We start from the raw sequence: 13,282 nt of genomic DNA on the forward strand, positions 1-13,282 counted from the left end.
GTAATAACCAACCAATTTCTAGAATGCCACATTAGGCAAGTTCAAAGGAGTAAATCTGATCACCTTTAGGATGCAAACCAGTGAATAAACTTGCAATTCTATTGGAAGAAATTTCTTTACAGTTTTGGGAGCAATGTAATGTACTTCTAAGAATATTCCAACAAGTTTGGAAGTCACTGCACTTAAGTATGTAGCCACCTAGCCATTAACTAAATACAGTACATTCCTACTAAAAATTCTTGCTTGGCTTGCATGATTAAAACTAAAAATAAGTCAACATATCATCTGATAGAACATATCTTTTTAAATCCCTCTGGGTGACTGCTCGCTCAATACCATCACGCACTTGACAGTTGAGAAGTAAAACTACACATCATAAAGCACCAGCAATTACATATTTCACGTTACACATCATTTTATACATGCTGAGCAAATCAGAGTAAGAATTAGTGGATTAATATATAACAGACACAGAAACCGTAATACATATGTGTGTACACATACACATGCATGTGCTACCCAGCTCTGTCCACTGAGAGGGTTTAGAAGCAATGACACCCCAGTAATAATGAGCATACCCAGCTCCAGATCCTGATTTCTAAATACCACTCCCCAAAGAAAGGAACCAGGGCTCCTTGGGAACATGGCTGATTCTAATGCGGGGCAGGAAAAACAAAAGATGAAGCTGAAGTATTTCTGAACTACTCAAAAGTTCCCAAATTTACATTCTAACTTGTTTTTCATACAGGAGATTTTCTGTTAAGTAAAGAAAAAGACTCTTAATATGATCAGATTGTTCACATGTGATTAACGCCTATGGTCGCATCCTTTCTTTTACCCCAAATATGCAACACTGCATTCCCTAACCCTCAGAAGTTCAAAGAGTAAAGGGGGGAACACATATCAAAGGCAAAAGCAGTTAGGGATTAGTCACAAAATTAAATCATACCGTGCAAAATTCAAGCTTTTTACCAGTTCATCTAAAACACGGTTATTTTTCAGGTCCGGCTCTGTGACTGTCTAGAAAAGAAAAACAGCAGATGGAAAAAGGTCAGCAACAATAATTAACTTGTCATAATCTCATTTTTGAAAATGTGTGCCCCATCCTCCTGAGACTCCCCATCCCACTAAGTCTTCCAGGAAAGCCTCAAAATAAAGTTCATTTATCTCATACTAATATGGAATTTTAAAACAGTGAATCACTATCTGCTGACTGGAAGTCTGATTCAAAACTCTCCAAAGCATCTGGTAAAAACATATGCCCTTTATACAGCCTAAAATAAAACCTAATATGAGCAAGAATCCTTCTTCAAAATGGCAGCACACAAGTTCCCCTCAAAATTTCTCCTTCAAAGAACAGAGATGCTCTTTTAAGCAGTAATGCAGGAAGAGCCTGAGATGCTCAAAGCAACTTTAAAAACAAGACCGGTGTTCAGGAACGCAAGAGGAAAACAATAAACCTGGTAGTTATTTAGCATGAAGAATGAATAGCATGAAGAATGAACAGCATGAATATTTTGCATACAGTTAATCTCTGTGATGATACCACCTTGAGGACAGCAGCATCCCTAGTTATTGTAGAACTTAGACTTGAAAGCAGAGTGAATTCAATGACATCCTGACACCAACAACCTACCAAACTAGAACCGAAACCCTTTAACTAGCCCCAGTGTCCTATCCACCAGACCCTACCACTTCTTTTTCTTTCTTTACTTCCTCCATTTCCTTTCCCTTTTTACCTACCTTTTCACCTATTTCAACTACATGAAATATTTTGAAAACTGTAACAAATTTTCTGGTGTTTTCCCTGAAGGTCTGATTTGGGCAAGAGGTAAGGGGCCAGTTAAACTGAATCTTTGCCTGCTGCACAAATACTAAAATATCAATCCTTTGCAAATAAATGATCCTTCCATCAGATTTTCTACCCAAGTTGAGAAATTTTTAAAAATGAGGAGTCATAAAAAACATAGTTCATCACTCGTGATGCTGTTCTGAATACAGGCGGGCACTGGTCAAAGGTCCCCAACTCAGTCTCCAGCAGCCAGCCAGCCTCTGCTTATCCTGAAAATAGATAACTCCTCTGGCATCAGGGCCATAGACACCTCGGCTGCTAACAGGCCTCTGGAAAGCGGGGGCCGGGACTCTGCCGGTGATCCCCTGCCAGGAACAAGCCCTGCGCTCCATGGGCCTCACCCTCTCTCTATCCATCACCAGATACTCTGAGCATGAAGGTGTGTGGTACAGAAGACATTGTACTGTCAGAGGTCTCTTCTCTGAGCCCTTTCTCGCCCATGAATAGCTAAATTGATGCGGAGACTTAGAGTGTTTTAAAAATAATAATAATAATAAAAAAGGCCATCAAAGACAAAAAAAAAAACATAGTTCATAAGATTTAAAGTGTGCTATATCCTGATCTTAACATTAGCTTTTTCTTCCTAAGAAACATTTAGGTTATCAGAAATCTTAATGAACAGTTGAACAAAGCCCAGTTCTCCATATATGTATTTTAGAAGTCTTTTCTGAAAATGTTTTTTATATAGCTTAATTCAATAATCATGCATCTTCCCATGGCTTATGTGCATACATAAAGCAGAAATATCTGACCAATTAGTTAGCTTTAAAGGAAAAAAGGAAAAGAAAAAAACTCACCACACAACAAGTTGGACATTGTGTTTTATAGGACAGAAATTTTCTTATACAAAGAGAACAGTCTGCAAAAACACAAATGCAACATAATCAATTAGTTAAGCTGTATAATAATATTGGAACCTAACTTCTAACTAGTTATTTTAAGCCCTAGAATATTTCCACCCTCTAAGGTCTATCATTATAATCTTAAAATTCTAGTACATGGACTCTAACTATACACAGTTGCAAATATGACTTAGTAGCATTCTTAGGAAAGCGATACATATCAAATAATAGTAATCCTGAGTCACAACTCTATAAGCAATAGGTATCTTTCTCTGTATCTTCCATCTGTAAAATGAAGGAAACAAAGTAAGAACTAGGATAGTTTTATATAAACACGTCAGATATCTCCACTGCCAAGCATTCTAAAATATACATTTTGAAACAAGATCTATATGTGTGTTAAGAAATAATATATACCAGATTATCAAATTAGGGATTTCTACATCCTAACTCTGTAAATAACGTCCTTCATCCTGCATTTAACAAATACTTTTGCAGCAAGCGCTGTTATAAGGAAAGGTTCTTGACCTCAAGGAAAGCAGTGAGGCAATTACATATAATTCAGTGTATTAAGGACAATGTACTAAGTTTTAACAATAAGTAGAAATTGGCATGAACTAAATTCTGCACACCCAAGGCAGTGTAAAATGGTCTCCTAAAACCTGACAAATAGAATGGTACTGTACTAGTAGCTAATGCGCTATTAGCACAAATTCACTTTAGTGAAGGGGATCCACAGTGGCTCAGACAGTAAAGAATCTGCCTGCAATGCACGACACCCAGGTTCGATCCCTGGGTCAGGAAGATCCCCTGGAGAAGGGAATGGCAACCCACTCCCGTATTCTTGCCTCGAAAATCCCATGGACAGAGCTAACTAATTGGTGCAGATATTTCTACAGTCCATGGAGTTGCAAAGAGTCAGGCATGCCTGAGTGACTAACACACACACACCTTAGTGAAGTGGTCTAACAGACTCTACCCCTAGTCATACTGAACCAATGAACTGTGACCAATAAATCACAACCATAATAAGTGATTCTGATTGAATAACAATTATTTATTAAAAATTAATATGTTTTTGTTACTAGGTTGAACCATATGAAACTTTATGGTAAGTCAAAAAAAAAAGAGACAAATATTGGCAATTTCATTAACATAATATTGTGCACTTACTGTGTGCTCTGTGTTAAGCATGGTAGATGTATGAACACTTTCAATCCTTATAGCAGCTCTGAATCCCATTTTATGAGAAGGAAAACACAGCATAGAGCTTAGTCAACTTGCCCGTGATCGTGGAGTTAATAGGTGGCAAAGGGAAGTACCAGAGTCCATGCTTTTAACATACTTCTAGTATCTAATCAGTACCTCCACACGTACTAGGGTATGTAAAATGAGGCCACTGCTTTCTCTTCTGCATAATCTCATCTGTGTTTTCTTCTGAAATATGGAGACCAGACACTAGTCCAAAGCAGATCAAGCCCTTGGCTTACTTTCAACTTCCCAGCCTACTACCAAATATGTGCTGGTGAACTGCAGACCAGCATAATTTATTTTCCAGTGAGCAACCATATTTCAAAGTAGAGCAGCTGAAGACCTTCGAACCATGTATTCCTACGTGGCTTTATTTAAATCACCTGTGAAGTTTGTTTTCCACCCCAAAGCTCAACTGTGAGCCATGTGTATAGGGTGGGGGAAGGAAGAGTAAAACCAGGAAATAAAGGGTAGCTTCATAGAAACAAGCAAGCCCAGGGAAGGAGGTATTTCTCATCTCCAACAGGATACAGCCATCTACTGGCTTTTATGTATCAGAAGAGCGTAGCATCCTCACAGTAAAAATCAAGTTGCTAAAACTTAAACCAAACCTTTTGGCATGTGATCTTAAGGATTTTATGAGAAAATAAACCATCTCAAAAATAATTCTGAAGGGTCCAATTAAAATAGAGAAAATCCAGTTCCAAGTTTGAAAGGAATAGGAGATCCTTTCAAAGCTGAGGAAAGCTGGCCTCTGCCTCCAATTCCAGTGTTAAGTGACCAGTGAGCTAGTAAGAGAATAACGTCCTTTCAACTATCGACCAGCACTCCAGCATTTCTGTAAGTGCGGTTGTGCGTAATTGCATGTTCTTTCCGTATATAATAACTCTCTCTTCTTCCCTGTCTTGTTTCACAATGCTGCCTCATAAGAATGAAAAAGAAGAATAACACTGATTATTTGTCTGAAAGAATATTACACTGCCTGTTAGTTGAGCAAATGTCAATAAATGGAACACTTCACATCTCTTTTTTTTTTTAGTAAAATTAAGTTACTTTTTATTCCAGTATAAGCCTCAATTAATTTAGTGGTCAAAATTCACAAAAGGAAAAGAAAAATGACTGCTGGTTCATCTCTAAAATAGTGGTAATTTAATAGTACCTAAAAGCCAATAATTTCATCTAGCAGTAAATATTTGAGCATCTCCCACTATCTAGTCAGAAAAACCGCGCAAATGCAAAGCAAACTGGCACTTGAGCAGATCAATCTATTAGTGAGAACATTTCTCACTTAATGGTGTTTTATGGATGGGAGTAAGCTCAGGCCCTCTCCCCACAAAAGTAGCCTTTAACAACATGAATTTGGATCAATTTAATTGCCTCACATTCTGCCACTGCACCTCACTCAAAGCTTAATAGCAGCAGATACGCAAATGTAGTGTTTGTTACCCACACTGAAAAATCTAAACACAGGAAAACAGAATGAAGGAATGTAAAAAGACAAATCCTGAAATGTTTAAGGACCAGCAAAGTGGCTAGGATTCTGGGTCACTAATTCCAGTCAATCCAGGATGACAGCAGAGTATGACAGCTAAGTCTCCCTCCTACTAAGCTCTGGGGGTTTTTGTGTCATTAACACAATTATAGACCCAGAGCAACTTTTAGTCTTGAGGGAACCTGTGACAATGGGTGATTAGTAGAAAAGTGTACTGAGTCATGACAGGTAGAATATGAAAAATAACCACTCGTAAAATAAATTATCATTATTGGAAGTACTCTCCACCGATTTCTTAGATAAATAATGACATCAGTGATAACTGTATGTGACAAAGAAACAAGAAAAAAAGAGAATGGAAGTAAAGACCAATTTTTCAGCTAAGTAGGGTTCACGAAATTAATTTAAAAAGTCATCTTTCTTCCCTAAAATGACATAATTAAATTCTACAGAGTAGACTTCCATGTTTGTCCAAGAGAAAGTAACCAATATTCAAAGTTACTCTCCTACAAACAACTAAAACACTGGGGGGAAATATGAAAAAACTCTCTATTTTCAGACTTTGGACAACTATAGAAATGAGAGAAGTTCTACCACAGCCCAGGATACCTGCCCATATGCAATTTCTTGACCACAGCACAGGAAGGAAAGCCAAAGGCCCATCAGTCTTGCTAGTTGAGGAAACAAAGATCAGAGTTCAGGGCAATCCACGCAGCTATAATTCACACAGCAGAGTACCAAAAAGAAAGAAGCTCCACATATGCGAAGACCTCCAGAAACCTGCGTAAGTATCTACTCAGTTCTATGACTGAACTTAAATCTGCACATATACAGGGATCCATGAGGCCAGACAAAGATCAACTTCCAGGGAAAGAACCAAAAGTGGAGTGGTAACAAAGGACCAAGAGTTCATAAAATTTCTAGCAGCCAGTTTGGAGAAACCTTACTAAACACTTGGGCATTGAGTAGACACCCCAGGGCACCATACCTTAGTATGACAGTAGATTAGCCAGAGTGAGTGGGTGATGTCACAAAGATGGCAGAACAGGAAGCCAGCCGGGGCTTTCCCCACAGTAACACAAATCAACAAGACAGGAACCAACTCCCTTTGTGAGAAATGCGGATACCAGTTCAGATGCTCACATACCCCAAGACAAGCACAAAATCAGTCATATCAAAGCTGGTAGGAAATAAGCGGCCCTCACTTGCCAGAGTTCCTATCCCTGGCTCAGCACCACATAATCAGAGAGAGACTCATAACTCCCAGCTTTTCCCAGGGAAAGGAGAGACAGAAGACTCAATCACAGATGAAAAGTTCAGACTTCTCATGGGGCTGCCCCAGGAACCGAACATGCCTGGGGCACCATGCCTGAATCAAAGCTCTGATAAGAAAAGGAACCAGGTCGGAGTCACTGAGAACAAAGGTTTGGATGAGGACCCAATCATTCACCATCACTCCTCCCCTGGGAGTAAACAGGAGGAATGCCCACCTCTTAGCTTCTCTTTAGGGAAGAACATGCATCCAACATTCCCACTTTTCAGCAGGCTGCCTAAGAGACTTGTTACTATCTCACCCAACCCACAGCACTGAACAGACTCACTCTAGAAGCTGGGAGACTAATGAGAACAGAAAAGAACAGGACCGCTGCTCCAGAGGACCCGCAGTACAGATGGAGGCGCGTACAGCTCAGCAGCTTCTCCTTTGGTGAAAGAGAAGAGAGAAGGATGCGACCAGCATCTCAGTCTCTCCAGAAGCTGAGGGACTGCTTCTACTTTGCCTGACTCAGAGTGCTGACGGGTGCCTGGGGGCCACGAGGAACAAAAGACAGCTGGGCAGTTTGCTGCAGTCCCAGAGGTTGTGCAGTACCACAGATATGAGGCAAAAGATTATATATTGAAGACAACACTGTTAAGATGTTAATTATCCTCAAACTGATCTCTAGATTTAGTGCAATCCCAGTAAACATCCCAGCAGGCTTTTTCTTGGAAAGAAACCGACAATCTGATTCTAAAATTTATATGAAAATGCATACAAAATGCAAAGATCCTAAAAGAACCAAAACAATGTTGATAAAGAAAAACAAAGTTGGAGTAGCGACAAAACCTGACTTGAAGACTTACTAAAAAGGCTACAATAATTAAGACAGTGTGAAGGATATAGACATAAAGAACAACAGAACAGAGGAGAATCCAGAAACAGACCCATATGTAAATTCCCTGGGGCCATACTGACTGACATGGAGAGAACTCTATCCAGTGATAGAAATGTTCAAGCTTAACCATAATTGTTATATGGTATAAACATTTGTTGAAACTTACTGACACTTATACACTTTACTGCTGCTTGAAATGGATGCCTTTCGTTACATGTAAATTATATCTAAATCAAGAAGCTTTTAACACAGATTTAGAAACAATCCCCAAAACTTCTGTTGGTTCCTAATATGAATCTACCCTAGAAGGAAACTAAGACTTACTCACGCCCTATAATGTGCCAGACCTTGGACTCGCTACATCTGACTCTCCCAACCATCTCCTAAGGCAGAAACTACTCTAGAATTTCACATTTGAAGAAATGATGGGCCTTTGAAAACTCACCCACCTAGTAAGTGAAGAGCTATGTCAATCTTAGCTTATCTCTCATGCCCATGTTGCTACTATATGTCTTCTTTATGGAAACTTTTCCACCAAAGCTACTACTACCCACTAAAGCCATTTTTAAGCCTAATTTTTTTTTAACTTTCCAACACAAATCAACTCAAAGATAGAGAATAAGAAAGATCATAAGCCTAGATAAGCCATAAACTGGACAGCCAGATACTGAACAAGGACAGGTGCACCCCTGTGTACTAAATACGTCAAACAACAGTATAAAAATGCGTACATACTGGACTCACAAAGTGAAGTACAGACACATTTCAATATGTGAGTCTTTCCACCATCACAAAGCAAGTTAAGTGATAAAACTGTCTGTAATAGTCTTGAGTGGGAGAACTCATCCACAAGGATTTTTAAACTTTAAAATTCTACACCAAGGACTAGTTGGTTGAACCACCTATCTCGTACCCTGTCAAAAACAAAAATTATGAAATTTAAAATCTAAAAAGTGCTGGACAAATAACCATATATAGTGATCAAAATCTTTATTCCCATAAATGTTATAAAAGGCATAAAAGTATCCAAGAGGAAGATAGCGGAAAGACCTTCCAAAAACCTCAAGAGAGAGGGGCTAAAGGTGTAAATAAATATGTGTACTTATCTTCGGTGTCAAATTAACACGTTATGTGAAAATCACATTTTTCTAACTCAGAGAAACAATGCATACTTACAGTTATGTGAACACTGAGGAATCATCATTGCAATGTTGAAATATTCAAAGCAAATTCCACACCGCAGCAAATCATCTACTGTCTGAAATACAAAAATACATATATACCTATCAGAAAGTCACCAAGATGGGAACATCTGCCAATTGGAGCATCTGCCACAGAATTCTTTCTCCATCCCCTAAAAAAAAAATAATTTAATACTACTTCTGGGTCATAGATATAAATTTAAAAGTTAAGTCCACGTAAACTGCAAGGTAGAGAAAAACCTCCCCCATATGACTTATTCAGATTTCCACTCCATATTGCCAGCCCTTCACAAAAAAGAGGCCTACTCTATTGTTCCACTTGCCAAGTGTTTCCAGCTTCTATCCCAGCCTTCTCCTCTTCAGACCCCACTCCCTGGCCTACAGTCACTGCTGGGTGAAAGGTCCCCAAATGAAGGAATACTACAGACAAACATCAGAAAGTATCCAACTAAGACCCTTGCTTCACAAACGAGTAAACGTGTATCTAGAGCAGGCTACTGTAGAGTGCCCATCGGTCAACCAGGAAACTTCCGGCTTCCCTGCTGCCCGTCAGTCCAGGCCTTTCTGCATGGCACTACCCGGTGGGGTCTCAACTGCTCCACCACCAGGCAAGGTGCTATTTCACATACTTTTTGAAACATGTGAGTGTCTGACCTAAATTTAAAAGTTGTTGTTAGTTGCTGATTCATGTCCATTTCTTTGTGACCCCATGAACTGTAGCCCGCCAGGCTCCTCTGTCCATGGGATTTCCCAGACAAGAATACTGGAGTGCAAAAAAAAAAAAAAAAGAATACTGGAGTGGCTCGCCATTTCCTTCTCCAAGGGATCTTCCCGACCCAAGGATCGAACCCGCTTCTCCTGCTTAGCAGGTGGTTTCTTTACCACCTGGAAAGCCCAAATTTAAAAGTACTGACAAAAAGATTAATCAGAGAACGAATCTACAACAATAATACATAACAACAGAACTATGTAGTTTAATTTTCTTAGGAGGTCTGTAGCATCCATATGCCAATTTTACAGATGAAGCCTATAGAGATTACAAATGGAGTCAAATCCAAGAAGTTGACTCCACGGTGATTCCAAATTTTAAATACAGATACACACTGTGGGTATGTGTGTGCATAAGCAGACATGAGAAAAACTGAAGGACAATAAGAGCAAACATTAAACAGCGGTTCTCTCTGGATAGTAGGATGCTACATAACTTTTTCTCCTTTATCCTACTCTAAATTTTAATTTTTTCTACTATCTACAAACATCCACCTATAATCTGTCAAAAACAAATTTCTGGTACAGTAAAACCAGGGAAATAAACATTCAAATGCCCAAATCTACAATTATTTTGAGTGGTAATCTACCCCTGATGCAAAAAGCTAGAGGACTGTGCTGAAAATCAATTAAGAGCAGAGGCAGAATCAGAAGCCAAAGACCTGGCACCTGGTCTATTTGCTTCTGTCACGATTGCCATCCTCTCCGAGAGGAGCGGTTCTGCCAGATGTGCTGAGCAAGATCCGTGGAAGGTGACACCGCATCGGATGAGCTGTAACATTCCTGTACAAACGTCCAGTTCAGTGGATGCCCTGAGATTTCCTCAACTTACAGAAAGTAGAAGGGGAAAGTACAGAACAGGTGAGAGGACTGAATCATTCAAGCAATGGTTCTTAAGTTTTAGGGATCATAGATCCCTTTGAAAAATAAATGAAAATTGTGAATTCTCTTCTTAAAAAAAACATACAGAAAACAATATATCAGTAATTCCAAACACCAAAACTTTTCCATGGATCCTCAGTTAGGAATTATGGATTTGGGGTCTGATTTCTATTCATTATAAGAAAGAACTCCAAATAGAGCTACTTCTGGAAACAGCTAATTCTTTGTCCCTAGAGGAGTTCAAGCAAACACCAGAAGAGAAATGGGTGGACACACTGTAAAAGGAATTAGAATAGTGGTGGGGGCTGGCTTTTCGCCCTTCAGATTCCATGATTCTAATATGGGCTCAGTCAGTTACACCACCGAACACTCTGGTGCTGAATCCTACACTCAGGCTGTCATGCGACAGCCAACCCAGAGACATGGAACCCGCCACTAAAGGACACTGTGGAAGTTTGTAGGAATACATAAAATACGCTTAAATCTACAAAGCAGGTAGCTTTACAAGTTACAGACCTTTCGCTCCCCTTATTCAATTTATAATCTTTATGACAACAAATAAAAAGCAGGGGGAGAAATAACACATTGTGTGTTGATAATAATAATAAAGATATATTAATTTAATGCTTACTACCTTCTAGATGGTCTTTCCAGATGGCTCAGTGGTAAAAGAATCTGCCTGCCAATGTTGGAGGCGTGGGCTCAATCCCTGGGTTGGGACGATCCCCTGGAGAAGGAAATAACAACCCACTCCAGTATTCTTGCCTGGGAAATCCCATGGACAGAGGAGCCTGACTGGCTACAGCTCATGGGGTCACAAAAGAGTCGGACACGAATTAGCGACTAAACAACAAAAAAACCTTCAATGGATAAGCAAATAATTTTTGAGCACCTGCTATGTGCCAGGCATTGTGTTAGGCACTGTGAATAAACCAAACAGGATCCCCACCCACACACATCAACTCATTTAACCAACTATATGAACTATTTCTGTCTTCAGTTTATAGTTGAAGAAATTCAGGCTCAGCGAAGTTAAGTAACCGAATCAAGGTCACACAGTTAAATAGGAGGCAGACTAACACAGAACCACTAGAACTCAATATATGCTCTTCTCCACTGTACACTGGTGGCAAGGCCACCACAAACACAGAACCAGAGCTTTCCAAAATCCTCCCACGATGTCAGCTTTTCACTATGGGGAGATCTCAAGTCACCAAGCACTTCAGATGACACCGATGACAGCAGATACTAACCTCTTCCAAGTCCCTTCACTTAATCCTCAAAGTCATCTTATGAGTGAGTGGGGCAGACAGCGTAATTCCTAGTTAACAAAACGGAGCAACAGAAGGAGAACGTGATCCTACTCAGTCACACCCTGAAATAATCACAGAACAAGGAGAAAAACCAGGCAACTGATTCTTAGCTAGTACAGCACAGGGTATTCGCTCTTGATCAAACACTATAGGAATCCAGGACTCACCACTATTGTCCATGGAGCAAAAATCAATGTTATTTAATAGTAACAAACTTCAATAAAATGAAAGGCTGGTCTAAGCGAGAATCCAGATTTGTCTGAGAGAGAGATGCACAAAAGTTAAGAGAACACAGTCAGGGAGGACTTAACGCAAATTAGCACTAGGCTTCTTGAGCCTAAGTAAAAGAAATGAAAGAAAATATAAAGGAGACTACCTGCTTTGCTAGGTGATTAAATAAATGTTTTTTGATGCAAGATCCAGCCAAACTCTGTCCGGTGTCACTGTGGGAGATTCTCCACTAACGTACTGGGAGAGTTTACATAATGCCTGACACGCGGTGAGCCCTAAGAAAAGATTAGCTGTCACTGTCATTTCCACTGTTTGGAGTAATGTTTCTCTCAAGATCATTGCTGTTGTTGTGGCTGAACCGCAGAATATCCCGTTCCATACGACGGCCAATCTCGGCTCACCATCAGTGACCGAGGCCTGTTCCCGGCACTTGCCAGAGGAGGAAACTGGGGCCCAGAGTCACGCGCTGGCAAGCAGCGGGGCAGAGCCGGGTACCCTGGCCCAGCTTGCCGCTGGCGCCCGGTTCTTTCTCCTCCTTAAGGTGGGGCTGGCCTCCCGCGGTCGCCCAGACGGCCCTGAACTCCCCAGGGCACTCACCTTCATGACTGCCAAGGCCGGAGGCCACCGGGACTCGACCAGGGAATCCATGGTCTCCTCTAAAGAAACTGGGGGGGGGTCCGCTACCCGCTGGTCTCCGGCGCTCCTCGGCCACTCGAAATTCCCCGCGCTACAGCGCTACGTCATCAGTCCGCGACGCGCCCGACGCGTTTGCAGAGCATGCTGGGAGTTGCAGTACGTGGGCGGAGCGCAGCCAAAGATGCTCTTATTGCTCAAGCGCCAGGCTCCGGCAACACGTCTGTGCGCACCTGTGTGGTTAAAAAGCTCACAGGCGGGTTTTGTGCTGTACCCTTACTAAATGAATGCCTGTTGAATTTTAGAAAAAAGACAGCCTAGAATCAAACCGTATCCAGGCCTTGTCAAACCTTTCCAAGCCTAGGCTCATGCCTCCTCCTTTCGGTCGCCCTCTCTGATTGCTGTAAAGATCTGTCCCTGCTCAGAGCCAGGGTTTTCACATCCATTTCTCCATCTCACTCCATCACAACATTGCAAGGTAAGTATTATCATTATTAGTTTACGCAGGAGAAAGCTTCGGCTCAGAAAAAGTGAATAGAGTTTCTTTGAGTTACGCAGTCCTTGACCAAGCTACAAATAGAACCTCTGGACTTAAAACAGGAGTTCTTTTCTCGCATAGGATGGTTAACCTAATTTAACATCTTAACTTTGGAGCATAGCCTT

General features: G+C 40.7%; 1 protein-coding gene across 2 annotated transcripts in view; it reads right to left on the bottom strand.

Moving 5' to 3' along the window:
- The window catches only part of RAD18 (RAD18 E3 ubiquitin protein ligase), a 97,480-nt gene extending 84,661 nt beyond the window's left edge, over nt 1-12,819 (bottom strand). Inside the window, exons 1-4 of one of the 2 annotated variants that reach the window (XM_043442113.1) lie at nt 12,584-12,819; nt 8,767-8,848; nt 2,650-2,711; nt 950-1,020 (exon numbers count right to left, since the gene is read on the bottom strand). In XM_043442113.1, the coding sequence (XP_043298048.1) occupies nt 950-1,020; nt 2,650-2,711; nt 8,767-8,848; nt 12,584-12,634 (266 nt within the window). In that variant the 5' untranslated portion in view covers nt 12,635-12,819. The remainder of the gene's footprint in view (nt 1-949; nt 1,021-2,649; nt 2,712-8,766; nt 8,849-12,583) is intronic. The other variant, XM_043442112.1, reaches the window with a different exon arrangement.
- Between the last annotated feature and the right edge of the window lie 463 nt (nt 12,820-13,282).

The sequence above is a fragment of the Cervus canadensis genome, chromosome 22 (genome assembly GCF_019320065.1).
Source record: "Cervus canadensis isolate Bull #8, Minnesota chromosome 22, ASM1932006v1, whole genome shotgun sequence".
Classification (NCBI taxonomy): domain Eukaryota; kingdom Metazoa; phylum Chordata; class Mammalia; order Artiodactyla; family Cervidae; genus Cervus; species Cervus canadensis.